The 20,086-nt window shown below is 33.1% G+C and overlaps 2 protein-coding genes and 2 long non-coding RNA genes across 5 annotated transcripts in view; 1 reads left to right on the top strand and 3 right to left on the bottom strand.

The window, feature by feature from the left end:
• The window catches only part of LOC102602681 (protein transport protein sec24), an 11,390-nt gene extending 2,659 nt beyond the window's left edge, over positions 1-8,731 (bottom strand). Inside the window, exons 1-12 of the mRNA XM_006362824.2 lie at positions 8,285-8,731; positions 8,007-8,066; positions 6,062-6,115; positions 5,800-5,972; positions 5,492-5,678; positions 5,132-5,277; positions 4,900-5,054; positions 3,425-3,506; positions 3,223-3,338; positions 1,660-1,758; positions 921-1,044; positions 89-366 (exon numbers count right to left, since the gene is read on the bottom strand). Coding sequence (XP_006362886.1) covers positions 89-366; positions 921-1,044; positions 1,660-1,758; positions 3,223-3,338; positions 3,425-3,506; positions 4,900-5,054; positions 5,132-5,277; positions 5,492-5,678; positions 5,800-5,972; positions 6,062-6,115; positions 8,007-8,066; positions 8,285-8,612 — 1,802 coding nt within the window. The 5' untranslated portion in view covers positions 8,613-8,731. The remainder of the gene's footprint in view (positions 1-88; positions 367-920; positions 1,045-1,659; positions 1,759-3,222; positions 3,339-3,424; positions 3,507-4,899; positions 5,055-5,131; positions 5,278-5,491; positions 5,679-5,799; positions 5,973-6,061; positions 6,116-8,006; positions 8,067-8,284) is intronic.
• Positions 8,732-10,142: 1,411 nt separating this feature from the next.
• LOC102601684 (uncharacterized protein At2g27730, mitochondrial) lies at positions 10,143-15,455 on the top strand. 2 transcript variants are annotated; one of them, XM_006362821.2, is made up of 4 exons: positions 10,143-10,210; positions 13,521-13,646; positions 14,064-14,102; positions 15,015-15,455. In XM_006362821.2, the coding sequence occupies exons 2-4, from the start codon at positions 13,545-13,547 to the stop codon at positions 15,216-15,218; spliced, it is 345 nt and encodes a 114-aa protein (XP_006362883.1). In that variant the 5' UTR covers positions 10,143-10,210; positions 13,521-13,544; the 3' UTR covers positions 15,219-15,455. The 2 variants fall into 2 exon arrangements, with proteins under 2 accessions (XP_006362883.1, XP_006362884.1); XM_006362822.2 differs by lacking the exon at positions 10,143-10,210 and adding an exon at positions 10,319-10,353.
• On the bottom strand, positions 14,745-15,008 carry LOC107057996 (uncharacterized). Its single transcript, XR_001471705.1, has 2 exons — positions 14,899-15,008; positions 14,745-14,865 (listed from the first exon to the last, which is right to left on the bottom strand). It is a non-coding gene; the product is annotated as an uncharacterized lncRNA (long non-coding RNA).
• A 548-nt stretch (positions 15,456-16,003) lies between the features above and the next one.
• Positions 16,004-16,845, bottom strand: LOC102601347 (uncharacterized). The gene is made up of 2 exons (XR_368543.2): positions 16,655-16,845; positions 16,004-16,241 (listed from the first exon to the last, which is right to left on the bottom strand). It is a non-coding gene; the product is annotated as an uncharacterized lncRNA (long non-coding RNA).
• Positions 16,846-20,086: the final 3,241 nt, after the last annotated feature.

Genomic DNA, 20,086 nt, shown 5'->3' with positions numbered 1-20,086 from the left:
CCCCCAAAAAAAACCGAGGAATTAAAGAGCTGAAACTCTAATCTTATGAGCTAATTAAGAAAATAACCCACTTGGAATATATCAATACCTAAAAAGACACTGAAGATATATTCGGTAGTCAGGATGCACGCCTTCTTCGTGTAAACGGAGAAGAGGATTTCGTAATAGAGCAAAAACCAAGCGGGGTAAAGGCTGTAGTTGAGGACATTGGGAAAATGCAACATCAATGTGAACGCCACTTGAACCTCCATGCCCAGACTGAATAAGTTTGCAAGCATCATTATACTGAGCCGTAAGAATAACAAGCCAATCATGAAGTAGCATTCTGCCCTCTCGAACACCTTGCTCCAACGAGGCTAGAATAACCTGAGAACAAGGAGAATTATTCAGCACAAGTAAAGAGTAAGCTTATCCTGCAATTCAGAAAGCATGATTTGGTATATTAATAATAATGGGGAAACTATAGTATATAAACCAAACAAGGAGAAACATGATATGTTTGATCTTATACAGATATATCTAATACTCTACCAAATACTTTTAGCTTACAACTTGATTTGAGGCATTTCAAGAGTTCCTCTCATTTTAAAAGAGTAACTCTCATTTTATCATATTTTTGCCTATGACAGAGAGAACTTTTTTTGTGAAGTTTGCAATCAATCTGCCAGATTGTGATATCAATGCATTAATAGTTATAATCTAGAACGAATTTTGTTGTAATATTGGAATAAAAATTGAACTCTTGAAATCTAGTTTCCAACTGATCAAACAGTTCGTGAGGTTTTCAAATAATGCATATAGGTAAACTACCAAAAGTGCATCATAAGTTGCTGTATCTTTACTTCTACAGATCAGTTAGTCCAGTTAATAGCCCTGATGAATTTGCGTTAAAGTGAAACATGAAGCCAAGTAAGACATACCTTGTGGACAAGTAATGAAAGCACCACTTCAGAATCAACACAGTCATAAATCTCATTTATGCTATGACCTACTCCAAACTGAAGAGTTCGAATCCTTAATCTCTTTTTGAGAGAATGCTTTGCTCTGCACAACACATCCACTGCTTAGAGCATATCTAATAGAAGATGATTCAAAGGGTATACATCAGAAAAAGAACAGCAAAAGGAGTTTTTCCTGGCTCAAAGCTAGAGAACTATAAATTATAGAAAATGTTTTAGAATTAAAGAAGAAAAAGAAAGTAAAGAGAAACTAGAGTAATGCAACATAACTAAGAAATGGCCAGATCCAACTGCAATTCCGACAAACATTAATTCCAGAATTCTCTACTTCTAGAACCATCATCCATTTGCTGTCATACGTAATTAGTTCACTTGCATAGTTTTAAATTGAATCAACTTTTACATAGGGAAACTAAGAGGTACCAAACACCATATATAATAGGTGGCTCTTCAAATATCCACTGCTAAAACATTTAAGCACCAAACCACCAAGGGCAAAGTAGAACCAAACTTCTGCCCAGCCACTTGTCCAGATTCAAAATATAATGACATACTTTATGGTTCTTGTTTTTTTGAGTTCTACTAGGTGAATCAATACTCATATTTATATATAAATAAATAAGAAACATGCTAGTTGATGGTCACTGCTACCTGAAAGGTAGTAAAGCAGCAAAAAGGCCTCTAGTAAGAACACTGTTACCTTGTTGTAGTATTTGATCCTGCATTTGCAAGTTCATCTGGTGGGACAACAACAGTATACTGAAAAGCAATTTGCAGCATAGGCAATTCTGAAGTATGCCTGCAGAAGAAAACCATTCTTGTATTATTCGTAAAAATCTGGCTCACCAAATGATTTTCACTGACATCGGCAAAAATTATGCTTACAAGATGCAGTGGAACACATAAAGAAATTGGCCCAGAGCAGAAAATAAAGAAAATAAATGAACTTTGAAAATGATATAGTTATCAGTATGTATCTACCAAACTTATTTTTTGATAAATCAGATAACTTTATTAACACATGAAGATGGTTCTGCTATACATAAAGCTAATACATGTATATTTCAGACTTCCCAAATCTATGCAACAAATAATTCCTTTACAACCAAAAAAAAGAAGAAGAGATTTTGATGTTTTGTAATGATATTTTAAGAATAGTTTTCTACATCTTTTATCTACTCTCTTCCAGCTAGGTAATCCTACAAATTGCGATAGTCTGCGACCGCATCAGATGTTCAACATGTATAAAAAAAAAATTGACAAAGGTAACAGTGTTCAACATGTATAATATCACAGCATATATTGGTCAGTTGGAATTATGGTAGGTGGATGTGGAGACACAAGGCAGGGAACGCTGTTCCACACTTAGTGGATTCTTTGGAGGGAAGGAATAGTAGAGTTGTTGAAAGTATAGAGATGAACTTTGTACAATTAAGGAATTGCCTCTTATCATATACTCCCTTCGTTCCCTTTTAGTTGTCATTTTGCGCTTTTCGAAAGTCAATTTGACTAATTTTCAATGCTAAATTAAATTACCTTGATTCGATATTTTAAACTAAAAATTTACATATTCAAAAACTCTACGAGAAACACTATAGATTGCAATTTTTTGCATAGCAATATGATGAAAAAATACATCGTAAAATGTTAGTCAAAGTTCTTAACTTCTTATCGTTTGACTCTAAAAAGGGAAACCATGACAAATAAAAAGGAACAGAAGGAGTATCTTCTTTTGGTGCACCCATGAGATTCCTTTTGTATAAAAAAGTGTGTCAGACATAGAAAATCATATCTTTTTGTAAGTTTCCTACTTTTGGTATACTTCTTGATACAAGTGGTTTTGTGCCCATATATTTAATAAAATTTATTACTTTTTTCCAAAACACAGAGTCTGGTTTTTGAGAAAACCTCACATCCTATATTGAATTTAAATTGTTAGTGAATATAATTTGTCGAACTAGTTTAAGTTATATACTCAATGTTATTTTAGAACCATGTCAAACGTTTCGAAAATGTACCAAATTCAGAAGTGTCAGAGATATTGGAATGGAGAAAACAATACTTCAGAAATGTCAGTAAGGCCAACATACAGCTTCGCTAAAGAGGCCAATAGCACTACTTTAATCAAATGTGGTTTCTAATGCAAAGAGATGAAGTATCAATTCTCTAGCCAAACAAAGTTCCATGTAATCTTTGTGTACAATAAAACAATGAGAATAAAACTTAATTTGGAAAAGGAGACAAGAGGTAGAAAATGTATTACCTGGAAAATCCAGTATTATTCGCAAATTCAAAATCATAGGCATATGTAGCGAAAGAATCACAACAAATTATGTGTTGGACATTTTCATATTGTGGATCTGGGAAGAAATGCCCATACTGTTGGGAAATAGTGCAAGTCTTATGAGCCAATCAAGATAGTAGAATAAGAACCAGTGGGAAAAAAATACTAGAAGAAATCTTACAGAATGACTCTGCTGGAATTCAGACGAAGTCCTCAGCCTTAGGACACAATTAAAAGCATATGGTCGACTTAACATGCGGTACCTGTCAGAATATAATTCTAGTGTTATGTAAACAGATTAATGTAACCTCAGGAAACAAAAAAAATGGTTCTTACTAATGTGTAAATTTGTATACTACTAACAACCAGTTATTTACTCAATAAATGACCCGTCAATGACAAGTCTTCGACCAAATTAATCCTTCAGGCATCACCTAAGGCTTACTAACATCCTTCATATCAACATCCCATTAACGAAATTCCTCAGATTCGCAAAACTTAACAGGAAATATATAGGAAAACACCTAGTTCTCAGAAACTGCTCTCCTGCTTTCTCTTTTATTTTATTTTTCTTTACTTTAGCTGTTACATACATATCTGATTTAAATTTGAGGATTTATGTTTCCCAAACAAACTGTCATCTATTATTTACATATAAAAATCACCAATTCACCATCTGAAATCCTGCGGGGACATGTAGAACAACACTAAAACTGGAAGTCGGATAAAAAGAAAAGGGCAGCCCGGTGCACTAAGCACCCGCTAAAACTGAAAAGATATGTCATAAAAAAATTATCCACTAATCCCCAACACAAGAAAGAGAAAAAAACTGTTAAAAAGTGAAAAAGTGCTCTGAGTTGGTTAAACCAAGAGCCAGATGCCTGTTTTCCTTGCCATAAGAACACCTATTAGAAGAAAAATATAGCCACTCAATAAACAGAAAAGACGAAAAAACTCCAGGAGCAGCTCAGCGTACCATCCTTATAAGATCAAATAAAACTAAAATAACAAAGAACCCCACAATAAAAAGCTAGGAATATGACACATCCCTAGATTATCGCAGCAGCTTCCTGAAAGGCAAATCCAACTTAAGCAATTACCAGCACGTCGTTATTCAGGAGTCCTCTTTGAAGTAAAATCAATGCGCAATCATGGGGAAAAGCTAAAATCAAGAAGGATCTTAGGATTTCATGCCCTAATTTGTGCTATCCTATGAGAGAGGTTGGTGCACAATTGAACCTTCTAATATGAATCCCTAGTTGATGCATCCACAAATTAGCAAGGGGAAATCTAAGTGTGCATATTGGTGAAAGTTAAAACCAAGAAAGCTTGTTCGGCAAGAAGAAAGACCCAACTGGATATTCCGCATATTGTCTCTGTGAAGCAAATCCAAAGCGCTACTTTTTGGGTTAGATTTTATGGCCAGCAGGACACTTTCATTACAAGCAATCAGTGTGTCCATCAAAAAGTGAGAGAAAAGTTAATCAGGGGGAGTTTTGAGTACAGTTCTACAAACTTGAGGGATGTGTTGTGGCGGTGGGATTCCTTTTCCTTTTTTTTTGGGTGGTGGAGGGAGCAGTCAGACTTAAGGAATGAATTAGCTTACAAAATTCACGTACATTACATATTCATAGCAATAGCAAGTAGCATACTCACATGTCTTGAGGAAGTGTGGAGTCATCAGTGCTCGTATACAAAAATAAGGAGCCTCCACTCTCAATACTCAGAAACTTCAGTGATGCCAAGTCAGTATACTCATTTGTCACAGCAAATATGTCTACACAAACACCTGATTGCACAGCCACGGCAGCCTATTGAAATATATTTTAATGCTTGATGTTCAAATGTAAATTAGCTAAAATAAATAAGTCACAAACTATGCTAGTACCAGATCTTTATAGAACGGAGTTTGTTCGGGAAGTAAAGCTCGATCTGCATCCTCTCGTCTACTAGCGTACTGCTCTCCATACCGTCTTGTATCTAGTTGGCCGGCTCCAATATCAGGAGCACCCGAAAGAAAAGCAAAAACTCTAGCTGCATTTTGATCCAATTGGGGAAAGAACAACAAAGACACTGAGTATTATATCTTTGGGCAAGATACTATGGAACTACTAATTTAGGGGAAATATTCTCATATTGCTGTCCACATTGGAAAAAGGTTGATCCAAACGGTAACAGAAACCAACCTAACTAGAGGTGCATCATTCATTGTAACTGACACAAAGACAGAAGTGTGAAATTGTCATACCTAATGCAAATGTATTTCCATATTCTGATCCAATATAATTGAAAAGGGCTTCCATTGCAGATCCAAAACCCCTTCCGCCCAGGAAAATTCCATCTAACCCTTGACCTGCACCTGATGTCCTTTCCCATGAAGTTGTTGGCCTCAATGTTTCAAGTGCTGACGCTATGCGGTCCTTACAGGTATCCACCTACAATAAATCACTGATTTAGGGCTAGTGCATGCTCATCCATTTTGACATTGAAAAAGGGAACACCTTCACACTCAACTAGAAAAAGAAAAGCATTGGCAAAGAAATTAAACAAACGTACTGGAGCTAAAAATGAAGATAGGGGCATGACATCCTGAAGTTCCATAGACAAGGTACCATCAGAATCATGAGGAATGAAAACATTCTTCACCACTGGAATGGGGCCTTGAACATCATACAAACCTATTTTATGGCTGAATGTGGCCAAGCCAAATAGTGATCCAGGCCCAAGAGCTTGATCAAAAGACAAAAGAAAACAAAATTTTAAATTCCCTCCAGTACAGAGTATAAACTTATATTCAAAAGATTCATCAATAACCAACCTTCTAAAGCAGCTAAAAGGGCACTTTTAACAAGTTCCAAAAACTCCTCCGATGCTGCATCAGAACTTAACACCAGTTAATTCATAATAGCAACATTCTACATATCTTCTTACCACAAAATACATCAGTTCTTACTGTAAAACCTAAGATAGCTCTCAATGATCAACAGAAATACAGTATGCAAAGTGAAGATTGATGTCAGTAAAATTTAACTATGATGGTGTATACACATATATGCATTAATATTATATGTGCCTGAGTGTGCTCATGATAAAAGGAAATAGCATGATGTTCTGAGCTGAAACTTCTCAGCCACATGTTGCTGCTGATCTAGCCTTAGAGACTACAATCCAGTTTCAACTATTTTGACCTTTTTCTGTTAACTTGAGTTTCAACTATTTTGACTTACACACTGAAACAAGAATCTGTAACAAAATTTCTGATTGAACAGTCATCACCGAGCTCTTAAGTTCTTTTGGGAAATTAACTGAGCACGTCAAGACCAAAGGCAAATCAAACAAGTATTGAGATAATTTTATAACAAAACTTTGAGAATAAAGCACTTGATCCATGCATGATAATAGAGTGATATTACATTCGTCCACATGACAGAAATATGATATTCAACAAATAAGCCAATAACAAACAGGTATGAAATGAGCACTTTACATTGTGTGGTTTCTAAAATTGCTGGACCAGACTTTGAGTTTAACAATGTGCACAACTGAACATGTTTTATCCATAATAATGATATGACATTCTTCCACATGACTTGGATATGGTATTCAATAAATAAGCTAATAACCAAACAGCTACCAAATGAATACCTTTTTCTTGATAAAGCTATGAAACAAATACTCTTATGCTAGGTGATTCCTAAAATTAACTGAACCTAAGTAAACTAGTTATTTTTGTAAGTTTGAATTTGGAAAGAAAAAAAAAGAGGTCTTGCAAACTTTTGATGTATAACTTCTAATAGGTAAACTGATAGCAATGGAAAGTTCTCCACATGATGAAAGTGAACAACAATTTGAGATGTAATAATATGACAAGTGAGACATCCTTGGTAGGAGTAAAGGTTATTCATGAAAAGTATACAAGCAAATACAGGTTTCTTCCCCAATTATAATGAAGGTTAACTACTGTATCTTAGAAGCACCAACACTAAGGGGTCGTTTGGTGTGAGGGATAAAAAGAAATAGTGATGGGATAAAAATTTTGTATCTTGTTTGGTTGTCATGTTTGGGATAACTTATCCCACCTTTTATATACTATGGGATAAGTTATCCATATACATGGTGGGATAAGTTATCCCGGGATAACTAATCCTAGGATAATTTTTTCCCAACCAAACGACCCCTAACATATAAAGATGTGTGAGAGAGACACTCACATCATACTTCATGTAAATTATTGAATCTCTCTTCCACGATTGAACAAACTAGTTTGCCAAATAAAAATTAGTGATGAACTCTTAGTTAAGATTTTAGCTTCATCTATGTTTTCATCAATAACACTAAAGCATAAAACCTATGGAGGAATGCTTGCAAGCATCTTGTCTCTAGGATTCTTCAATATTAAGATGTGGCATCCATCCTCTACGAATTCCTAACAAGTCACAGCACTTCAAATTCTCTAAAAAACTCAACAAGGCACAACACTTCCATTCCCATAAACCTCAACAAACCAACTGAGTTTTGGTTGATTTCGGCCGGTCAATACCTTGACTTCTTTTTCAAAATAAAAGTTTTATACTTGGAAACTACATAGAATAGTACCACAAACCACATTTTGAACTTAAAATAAAACATTTCAGCAAATTATCAATCAATAAACAAAAAATCAGCAAAACTCAAAGTCAGAAAGATTTCTTCGATGCTCAAAAGGAAACAATGTAATAGTCCTTACATCAAATCAAAGCAAAAATAATAACCCAGAAACTTACAAGCAAGATCAACAGCTGCCACATAAACAGGCCGTGCCTGCATTTCCTCAGATTCTTCTACTGCACCACCATAAAAAAACAAACAAAATTCAAAAGGGTGCATCTGAATTTCCAAAATAACATAAAAGGGTGTTTTCAAAATACAAAAATTCACATCAAATGGGTACATCTGAATTTCCAAAATTACATAAAAGGGTGTCTTCAAATACAAAAATTCACATCAAAGTGGTCCCCAAAAGCCAGATTTACAGTAAAGGGAGTCTAAATTACACACTTACTGGACAATTCAAGGTCAATAAAGGAAGATATATTCTCCGGGCAAGATTCAGGTTGAGAATAACGACTGACAGACTCAGAAGATAGTCCATTAAGTGTACCACAAAGGGAACAAGTCCAAGCCCACTGCTCTTGCTCACAGTATGTATTATAGTAACCCCAACAATTCTCACATCGCGGTAGTAAGTGACCTTCCGATCCATAAACCGGTGGATTCCCATTCTCATCCTTTGCAGCAAACGGTGAAACTGTTACACCCCACGGTAGCCCTGACTCCTCTAGTGACTCTACGTCAATCGGAAACCGAGTAACTGTTGCACGCACCGCCATTAGCGCGTGAGATTAGAGCTGGTGACAGTGAAAATGGAGAAAAAATAATATTTGGGGTTTTTTTGAGGTTTTGTTTTTGGAATTTTTTGTGTGAAGAAGGTGGGTGTAGGATAAGGGCGTACGCACTGCATGTGTATTTTAGTGTGAAGAGCTTTTTAATTTCCTTTTTGGGTTACACATGTAATGAGCCAATGTTAATTTGACACGTCGGATTCTAACTTGGAGAGAGTCCACGTCAGATTTAGAGGGGTCGAGTTTGTAATATCTCAAAGTTTTGGTCTTTCTCATACAAAACTTGTGAATTATTCAAATGGGAGCTTAATTTTGAATTCCCAAGCTCGTCACACTATACTTATCTAGTGTGATTTATCTTTCATGTGTGATTTACGGATTATACTGGAGCGTATATTATACTATATGCATCCAAAGATAACAACGGCAGGTCTCATTAACATAAATTAGAATAATGTATACAAAATTTGTTAGTCTGAAAAGACTAGTGAATAATTAACTAAAATGTAAAAAATATTGATGAATCAAACATAGGTAAAATGAATATTGTACTTATAGTTACGTACCGTTATAGCTTGTAAATAAAACAAGCCTTGCAAATTTGACAAGACTCGTGAATACCTAAAATTAAGTCAATTAAGGATCGTTCTAAAGTCATATCTCATTGTCATAACTTATGAAATTGTACAAAAAAATAAAAAATGTTACACAAAGGCTATTATTATACAAAATTGTTAAATGAGGAAAAAACTACTTCCATTTTTACATATAAGCTCACACCCTGCTTAGTGAAATTTCACTAGATATGTTATTGTTGTTGTACATTAGGCTCACACAGTTATTCAAATCTCAAAATTACACATTTTACCTTTGCTCTTCAAATTAACTAATCTTAATTTTTTGTTATTTACCAATTAAATTTTATACATATTAGGACATAAGTTCCTTAAAAATTAAAGTTGTGTATAATTTATAAAATATTATAATACGAAAATATACACCTATATTCGGTAATTTTTAAAGGGAAAATTACGCGGATAAGCAAACATATACTAGTTAATTAGTTAACATAACTATAGTTTACCTTAATTACAATTCGCATTCTACTTTTAGTTATAATTGCGCAGCTTAGTGTTTTGGTTTGTATAATTCGAAATTTGTATAATATAATTTGTATAACTGTTTAAAGTTCAGATATTTATGTTTGTATAAATTCGTTATTTCGAGTTTATACAAAAATAGCTCAATTATACAAACGTACCTGCAAATTATACAAACTCACCCACGAATTATATAAATCCATAAATTATACAAATGAGACAACTTAAACTGTAGCTATAACCCGTAAATATGCAAACTATAGCTATGATAATTAAGTTATTATAGTGTCTATTTGCGAAAACTCCCCTTTTTTTAAAAAGAGCAACAAATGTAGCTCTCAAAGGCCCAAGCTCAAATGTGGGCCTGACCCATTGGATATCAACGGCCCACATAATAAAATCTACTAGAAATGCTGTGTTGGGGGCAAATAAATCCCCTACAGGCAGCAAAGCGTCATTTGCGATTTACACACCGAAACAACAGAGGTGAGAAAACTTCTCTCCTCTCTCTATTACTATGCTTTTATGCAATGTAAAATGCCTGTATGTTGGCGTATTGTTAGGGTTTCATTTCATTGATTTTCATCCTGTTAGTTCGATTACTTGATGCGGTACGGTGCGGTTGGCCGGTAGAGTTTTGACAGTTTTTCAGCTGTTTTTATGCTGTTTGAGGATTTGAATTTCTGTAAATCCTTCATATATTATTGATTATATGCTTATTTGTTCGTCCAGATGAGTATAAACAGTGTTAATTTTTGAATATTCAAAGTGCAAGGATAATAGAATGGTAGGTAATTTGTCAGTTTGACATTTGTGAGCTGCTTCCATGCCTTTGAAGATTTCATTTCTGTAAATCCTTCATATATTATTGATTTTCTGCTTATTAGTTCCGTCCAGATGATCATTGAACAATGTTCAAGGATTTTTCGGTTTGGCTATTCGTGAGCTGATAGTATGCTCTTATTTGTTCGTCCAGAGGAGCATTAAACAGTGTGAATATTTTGATTTTTTAAGTCCAAGGATAATAGAATGCTAGGTAATTTGTTAATTTGACATTCGTGAGCTGTTTCCATGCCTTTGAAGATTTCATTTATGTAAATCCTTCATATATTATTGATTTTATGCTTATTAGTTCGTCCAGATGAGCATTGAACAGTGTTCAAGGTTTTTTTCGGTTTGACTAATCGTGAGCTGATAGTATGCTCTTATTTGTTAGTCCAGATGAGCATTAAACAGTGTGAATATTTTGATTTTTTTAAGTCCAAGGATAATAGAATGCTAGGTATTTTGTGAGTTTGTGCCTTTGAAGAATTCATTTATGTAAATCCCTCATATATCATTGATTATATGCTTATTAGTTCTTCCAGATTAGCATTAAACAGTTTAAATTTTGGAAGTTTTGAGTGCAAGTATTTGTTGGTTTGACTATTCATGAGCTGATTATATGCTTTTATTAGTTCTTCCAGATGAGCATTAAACAGTGTAAATATTTTGAGTTTTTAACTGCAAGGATAATAGAATGCTAGGTAATTTGTGAGTTCGACATTTGTGAGATGCTTCTATGCCGTCTAAAGATTTCATTTCTGTAAATCCTTCAGATATTATTGATTATATGCTTATTAGTTCTTCCAGATGAGTATTAAACAACATTAATTTTTTGGAAGTTTTTGAGTGCAAGGATTTTTCGGTTTGACTATTCGTGAGCTGATTATATGCTTTTTAGTTCTTCCAGATGAGCATTAAACAGTGTAAATGTTTTGAGTTTTTAACTGCAAGGATAATAGAATGCTAGGTATTTGTCCGTTTGAAGATTTCATTTTTGTGAATCCTTCAGATATCATTGATTTTTTATGTTTATATGCTTGTTAGTTCTTCCAGATGAGCATTAAACAGTGTAAATGTTTTGAGTTTTTAACTGCAAGGATAATAGAATGCTAGGTATTTGTCCGTTTGAAGATTTCATTTTTGTGAATCCTTCAGATATCATTGATTTTTTATGTTTATATGCTTGTTAGTTCTTCCAGATGAGCATTAAACAGTGTAATTTTGAGTTTTTAAGTGCAAGGATAATAGATTGCTAGGTATTTGTCCGTTTGAAAATCGTGAGCTGCTTCTATGCCGTTTGAAGATTTCATTTATGTAAATCCTTCAGATATTATTGACCTTAATTCGTAATGTTTATACACTCGTTACTTCTTCCAGATGAGCATCAAACAGTGTAAACTTTTTGAGTTTCTAAAGTGAAAGGATAATAGAATGCTAGGTATTTGTTGTCTTGAAGATTTCATATCTGTAAATCCTTCAGATATCACTGAGTTTTTAAGTGCAAGGATAATAGAATGCTTATGGGGTCTTCCAAAATTGTTAGATACATATTGTGTTATTATAGGTGCATGAAACAATAAATTTTTGGAACTTTTTAAGTGCAAGGGTGACAAATTGTGAGCTGTTTCTATGCTGTATGGAACTGTGAATCAGATATTGCATTGTTTTTCTCTGTTTATATGGTCAGATACATACTCTGTTACTATAGGTGCATAATTTTCTGTAAGTTTTACGTGCAAGGGTAATGGAATGATAGTATTCCGATATTTGTCAGTTTGAAATGGTTATGGTTTTTCTGATAACAATAATTATCGTCAGTGTGGTACAATTTGGGATCTCCTTTGCACAATTGGAGTTAGTATAGGTCAAATACTGATGAGTACTATGGCTGTGTGAAGATTTTCTTTCTGGAAATCCTTTGATATTGCATTGATTATTTCTGTTTGCATGCTTATTGGTTCTTCCAGATGGTTAGATTCACCCTATGTTATTATAGCTTCATAAAACAGTCTGAAATTTTGAAAGTTTTTAAGTGCAAGGAAATAGAATGTTTGGTGTTTGTTGGTTTGACAATTTCTGAGATATTTCTATGTCGTGTGAATCAAATATTGCATTGATTTTTTCTGAATTTATGGTCGTTGGTTCTTCCAGATGGTCAGCTCAGATTCATACAATGTTATTATAGGTTCATAAAGCAGTGTAATTTGTTGGAGTTAGTAAGTGCAAAGATAATAGTAATGCTAGATATTTGTCAGTTTGACAATTCATGAGATGTTTCTATGCTGTATGAATCTGCATTGTTTTTTTTTTTCTGTTTATATGCTTATTGGATCTCCTGCTGGTTAGATACATACTATGTTATTATAGGTGCACAAAACAATGTAATTTTTTTGGAGGTTTCTAAGTGTAAGGATAACAGAATGCTAAGTATTTGTCAGTCTCAGTCGTTTGTGGTTTTGATGATTACAATATTATCGTCAGTGTGGTAACAAGTGTGTTCTCCTTTGCACATTTGACCATCCGGAATTAGTATATGTCAAATATGTGTTGAATACTAGGGCCGTTTGTGTTGTTAGATCATCCAAATAGATTTTCAAAACAGGATTTGTACTAGCTGTTGTGTAGGAATGGGTGCCTGACATTCTATTTTTGTTCTGACGAGGCTATTTGAAAGAACATGCAGTTTCCCTGTGATAGGGCTACATCCTGTAGGTCCATCTGTCTGTGAATGTCATCGATTCTGTATGAATAGATAGGGAATTAGCATTATCTCAGTTATTTGGCTGCACATTTTTTTCTCTGGCCTAGCTGTCCTGTAAATTTGATTTTCTTATGGCAAGGGACTGGTTGATAATTGCAGAAATTTCGAATGATGCTGGAGTTAACCCTAATTGGATGTACATGGTTTCTAAATTCTTCAAATGCATCAATATCCATTTGATTTGAATGTAGCTTGATTTGTTAATGACAGGAATATTTTGAGAAGAAAATTGAGATGGCAGCCAGGAATGCTTTCAGATATGTTTCTCGTAGGCTCTCTAGCAGTGGCAAGGTATTAAGTGAGGAGGAAAAAGCTGCTGAAAATGTCTACATCAAGGTAACTCGTTAGTTGTGATTTGTAACTTACCTGTCTTGTGTAGTTACTGCAGCTGCAACTGTATTCGTTTCATTTTGGTAGTCCCAGAAAATTATTTTGCATTTTGTTAGTGTATTATCTCTTTTTGGCAAAATGGATCTTTGCTTTCTTTTTGATGTTCCATTTTCTCATGATCTCATTTTGCTCACTTTGCATTTGCATGTAGTATGTATACCTTCTTTCTTGGGGTCTTGGGGCAATTCTATTATAGTAAATCTTGGGTATTCTTTTATGATTATCGCTTTTGCTGTTTTTGGGATCATAAGTTGCAAGTGTAAGTGGACACTTCGTTCTGATTTCTGAAGTGTTCAGTCATGAGATATGTTGCGTCAAGTCTGCTTTCTCGCTTATCTAAATGTTAATTTTTTCACATTACAGAAAATGGAGAAAGAGAAGCTGGAGAAGCTTGCTCGCCAGGTATGGGAATTTTCGATATTTATATATAGATTTATTTATATTTATATATATATAGCAATTCATTGTGCTCAGCCTTCCACCCAACACCTTGTCTCCTCTTTAGGCGTTTTTTCACCCTTGATAATTTTACTAGTTGGTTGAGAATTGACAACTACAAAGAGCGGGTTAAGACTAGGGTTTACTGAAAATTAATTGGTGTTATCAGAATAGCGTTTTTGCTGATTCCATTTTGTATATCTTAGAGGAAGTCTACTGAGTCGGTGATAAGTTGCCATGTTACTATAGATTGTTGCTTGTCATATTCTCCTCCCTACCATTTTATGTGTTGATATTAGATACCCTCCAATAGTTATCGCCATTTTGTCCTTAAGGTTGTCGCCATCTCTTTTCAGACAGGTTGGGGGTTCTGATAATAGCTTGGAGAGGTTACTGACTGCTTATGCGCATTGAACCCATCATTTCAAGATTCACTTGAAATTGTCCAGTTTGGAAGTGGGCTGACCTACTTGTGCAATGTCAGGACTCTTGACATGTTCAAAATTCTTATGAGCATTGAACTGACTTTAGTTGAAATAGAAGTGGGCTCATCACCTTCAGAAATTTAACTTGCACGATGTTGGATAAAGAAATGAAATACATGGATAATGAAAAAAAACACTCAATTCAACAGACCAAGATATAACTCTAAAGTTGACCCTCGTTAGTTCAATGGTTTTCAATATTAAACCAGGCCAAGTGTTAAAAAGTTCTTAGCTTAATGCACCTTTCGCGTTAAAAAGCTCTTGGCTTAATGCACTTCACGGTAAAAAAAGAAAAACTGTCGGGGCTATTTGTTGTGTATCTTGAATTTTCTCCAGCTCGAGTCCCTTTTGACCCCTTGAAATTTCTGCTGTTGTGATTAATATTCCTCAGGGTCCCAAGCCAGAAGAACAAGCTGCAGGTGGCTCAGGGTCAGTAGCTGATGCTGCATCAAGTGCCCAGGCCTCTTCAACATCCAGAGTATCAGATGACAAATACCGCAACTATGGTGTTCTAGCTGGACTGATCACTGGTGTTGGTGCTTTGGGTTGGTACTTGCTGTCCAAGGACAAGAAGGCAGAAGAAGTACAGGATTGAAGTATCTCTTAATAAGCAAACTCCTTAAAAGACAAAAAAATAAATAAAGCAAACTCCTGTTTCGAAAACAGTACCCTAATCTCTTTTCCTTCTGTATGGTTCTCCACCATCTGGATGTACAAAAATCCCCAGAACTGGTGTACATTTTACAACTGCTGAACTGGATGACGTTCTATGTGTGTTGCTTCGTTGACATGATCACATCATTTTAGAGAAGAATTTCCTCGATTCGTTTCATGTATTCCCCCCTTTACCTGTTTATACCATGGAAAGAATGCAGTCCATCCCGACCTGTTGGGATAGTAGTTGTTTCCATCCATGGTTAGTGTGATTTGGTCTCATAATCTTCCCTTGTATCTGTTCTTGTTTTCACTTCTTTTTTTAATTATCTGTCACCATTATTGTGAGAGCTTAGGCATTCACCTTTGACTATTCAGAGTGAATCGATCTCTAAGGAACCCCCGAAAGTGCTGTGGTACACGATAGTGACGAAGTTGCTTCGACTTTAGAATCAGTCGTTAAACAGATATCTTCTATCTGCCCTATCTTTGTTTTTATTTAATATTCTTTTTGATTGTCTGATATCTTTTTGTAGATTAAGTGCAACTTAGATGGACACTAGCATAAAGTGTAGTGTTCGACTTTGTCAGACAACTCAACCACTCTACACACATATTTTATAAGGGCATTGTCTGCACGTCTGCAACTTTGCAATACTTATTTGTTGGTCTGATTTTCTGATTTAAAAAAGTTAGATTGCAAGAGCATATGCTACAAGAAGAACATTATAATAAAAGCAAATGGAATTTATTTATTTCCCTTCAAAGTAGTAGGGTCTTTACAGAAAAGGAATTACAAAATGCAGTTGCAAATTGGGAAATTAAAAATAATTTAGTAGGCATTAATTCAAGCAGACCCTTTAACCTTCTTAAAAATAGCAAAAATTGCACCAAGCACAGCTACTACAGCACCTGATATCAAAAGGGTTGCCTTCAGATCTCCTTCTCCTCCTTTCTTTTCCTCCTACAAAATTATTGAAATTTAGAGAATGACAAAACCAAATAAATTTAAAATTATTTTTTAAAAGCACGCCTAGACGGCTCAACTTGATGTCAACTGACAACTAAACACCGACATCGATGTAACATATAAATTTAGAGGTGTCTTAGATGATGTCTAGATATACATACTCAAAGTTAAAAGTGATTATTTGCCTACTAAGGTCAAATTTGAGTGAGTTTAATTGACTTTAGCAACTCTTTAATTACAATTTTTTCACCTTGCGACCACAAAATTAAAGAGCATTTTAGTATATTTAAAAAATGACCCATAATAAAGTACAATATATTGTTTAATTTCTTAAATTTCATGTCAAATCTAAACAGAACAAACAAATTGAAACATAATAAAAATTTAGGGGGGAAAAGGGTTATTACCTTGATTTCCTTAGATATTTCATCAACAACGGCAGCTACCGCCTCCTCCGATGGTGGTTCCGGCGCCGGCGCCGGTTGAGCTGAAGGTTCGATTGTTCCTTCTGGAGTTGCCATTTTTTTTTCCAACTTTGGTTACTATTGAAGAATTTTAATTTTTTTTGGTTCTTAAATTATTACATTTATAAAATTTTATAATATTTTTTGTCATTATTTATCGTGTGGTGTAGATAATAAAAGGATAAAAATTGTCATCTTTAAATTTGAAACGCGTGGAGCACAAGTGTCTTTGTTTCTCACATTTCACGTGTCTTTTTTTTTTTTTTTGTTATATATAATTCAATCATGTTAACAAAAGTCCAAAATATTACTTACTTTTAGTAATATTCTTTTTTATCCTTTAATTATCTTTTTGTTTCTTTTGATTTTATATTCGTTTTGTTTAAAAGTATATCCATTTGCTACCATTTTGGGTTAATTTCAATTTCATGTGTGATTACTCGAAAGTATTAGTTATTTTGGATAGTGATAAAAGGATAAAAAGAGAAACTATATAATTAAACACACTTCACAATTATTATTATTAATATTATTTGTACTTTTAAAATATTACTATTTTATCACTAATTAAGAGTTTCCTACTTAAATATTAAGGAAGATACACTTAATTAAATACATGTAGTTTTACTACCAGATACACTAAAATAGGGAGAGAGGCGAGCGAAATTTGTTACTTATATCAAATCCACTTAGATACAATGTAACTAGAACAAATTATATCTAATTTTGACATTATATATCACGAAATATATGTATCTAAACATATCAAAATTTGATAAAATATATAATATTACAAATTAGAGTGTATGTTAATAATTAGCTTATAAATTAGTGAAATTTATGTCAATTTTCCACAGATAAATGGACATTGGTATAGTGAGTTGATAGTTATTTTAGTTAAAATGAATGAGGTTATAGGGGAAAAATAATTTAAGCGACATTTATGATGTTAAAGGCACACATAGATTGATAGTATAACATTAAGAATATATATGGATGATAGTATGATAGGGCTCATCCATATAGACGATTTGTGATCGATCTCTTTCAATATTTTATGAATTGAGTTTATCGCATAAAGCTTACCTAATGTGATTTATATTTTATGTGTGGTTTATATGCTATTACACAATAAATGATTTATTCAGTGCACATAAAGTGCTCAAATGTTCACCCGAAGGATAGAAACTGTTGCAGATATTATAGCAACAACGAATTATCTTGTGGTTTCGAGAAAAAAAATTCAATAGTAAAGGATAAATATGACCCATTTAACTTGTTTGTTTTTTTTGTTAAAAACGATTCAACCATTTAATTAATGGGTCTGATTGATTAAGTTATGTAATAAAGTCTTTATATTATAAAATATTTTTACAAAAAAAAAATGAAGTTTACCAAGTCTATTTGTCTAATCCTAACGTTACTGTGCATCATTATCAACTATCATCATTGTTGTTTATCATTACCAACTACATAGTACAACTTACAATCACAATATATCACCAACCATTCTCATTATTTATCACTATCATTAGCGATCACTATATATTATTCACCACAATTATCAATTGTGCGCCATCAACCCATCACTTATAACTATCACCACATCACTACTAGCTATTGTCTAGACCCTATCATTGGCCATCATCTTCTGTCGACATTCATGATTATCATCATTTATTATTTAATATCACAATATATCTTGATACAAATATTTAGATTCATATATCTAAATTTCAATACACATGTTAATATATAAATATATATTCAAAAAATTTAGACATCTTAAATTTAATAAAAACAAATACAACTCAAGTCCCACATAAACAAAGCTTAAATTGAGTTACCCAACTATTAAACATAAATTTAAATAACCTTTTCCAAGAGAAGCACTATTGTAATTTAGTAATAAAAAAAAAACATTAATCTATGGTTGCTTCACCAAATGGAGAAAAGCTTCAAACAAATAAATGATGAAAAGCTTGAAAGTCACTCCTTAATTCTTTAAAAAGCTTAAAAAACAGTTTCAACTTACAACTTCAAAAAGGAGCAAAGTTAGTAATCTTAGGTTATAAGATACATAATAATTAAATTTTGGATTAATGTTGAACAAAAATTAATTGTTATTGTTGTTATGAGACCATCATGTCTTAATTGTTTGGAATATAACTTATATTGTGAAATAGATGTTGAATGAGGTTAATAATTAGTCATTAATTGAGTGGAAGAATTATGATGATATTTATAGAAGATCAATAAAAATAACTATGCATTGATTCTAGAAAAGATTGGACTATTTTCTATCAAGATAACATAAATTCTTTAACGGTCTTTCATTTTCTAATTAATAGATTACTTATTATTTTAAAAAAATAAGGTTTGGTGCTTCTAAAGTGACAAATGAGTTGCTAGGAAAAGGTTTTTTGATTGAATTAAAATTGTGAGATAGTTCGATTTTCTAGATTTGTATATCAACCTAGAGTAGGTTTATGATTTGTAAATTGAATATCTCTTAGTTCTTCAAAAAATTTATATTCTTCTAAATTTAATGAATACTTATTCATATTGAATAATTATACCAAATCAATTCAACTTATCTCGTTTAAGTAAGTAAAAAGAGAATATATACTAATTAACCATGATTTGAGTAATGAAAGTCTATTTGCAAACTATAAATACATTTCATGCATGTATTGATTTAACGTAAACATTAGATACATGTGTAAATATTATTTACTTAAGGATATAGCCACGTGATAATGACTTGAGAACTATAACATCTCGAGTTCAGATTGAAGTGAACAATTCACTAGGTGATTTTTCCCCCCATATTTGTCAAAAGCTTTGATGGATAAGCTTACTTAATATTTACGTTGATAAAAAATAATAGATACTCATAAAATTGATTGTGGTACGTAAAAATAAATCCGAACCCCATAATTATTAAGACAAAAACACTTAACTATGATAACTACACGTCCATTCAAATCTCTTTTACAATAGTGTCGTTTATTTTAGTAATTTTTTATTGTTATATTAAAATACAATTATAAAAAAAAAAAAATGTAACAAAACATAACATGAAAAATTGATTTCACAAATAAATATAATATTATAATAAAATATTGTTAGAGAATACTGTTACTGAAAAATTTGACTATAATTTATTATGTAAATTATGAACATTGAGTGTTATTAATATTTCTTTTTCTTCAATGCTCTTTAAAGTAAAGCTTTTTGTTTTTCTCTATCATATGTATATTCTCCTCAAAAACTCTAAAATGAGTTAAAAGCTTACTTGGCAACACCCCATTGGCCATTCAAGGATGACACCATTGTGAGAAGCAAAATTAAAATTCCATAAATACCCCTCTT

The sequence above is a fragment of the Solanum tuberosum genome, unplaced genomic scaffold, assembly GCF_000226075.1.
Source record: "Solanum tuberosum cultivar DM 1-3 516 R44 unplaced genomic scaffold, SolTub_3.0 scf00392, whole genome shotgun sequence".
Taxonomy (NCBI): Eukaryota; Viridiplantae; Streptophyta; class Magnoliopsida; order Solanales; family Solanaceae; genus Solanum; species Solanum tuberosum.
The sequence above is the reverse complement of the archived record's forward strand: the minus strand, read 5'-3'. Positions and strand labels throughout refer to the sequence as shown.

What these genes read in the sequence shown, in the direction of transcription:
- LOC102601684 (XM_006362821.2), top strand. Translation starts at nt 13,545, where the DNA reads ATGGCAGCCAGGAATGCTTTCAGATATGTTTCTCGTAGGCTCTCTAGC. An exon ending in CTGAAAATGTCTACATCAAG is followed by an intron (nt 13,647 to 14,063) that starts GTAACTCGTTAG and finishes TTCACATTACAG; the next exon opens with AAAATGGAGAAAGAGAAGCT. An exon ending in TGGAGAAGCTTGCTCGCCAG is followed by an intron (nt 14,103 to 15,014) that starts GTATGGGAATTT and finishes AATATTCCTCAG; the next exon opens with GGTCCCAAGCCAGAAGAACA.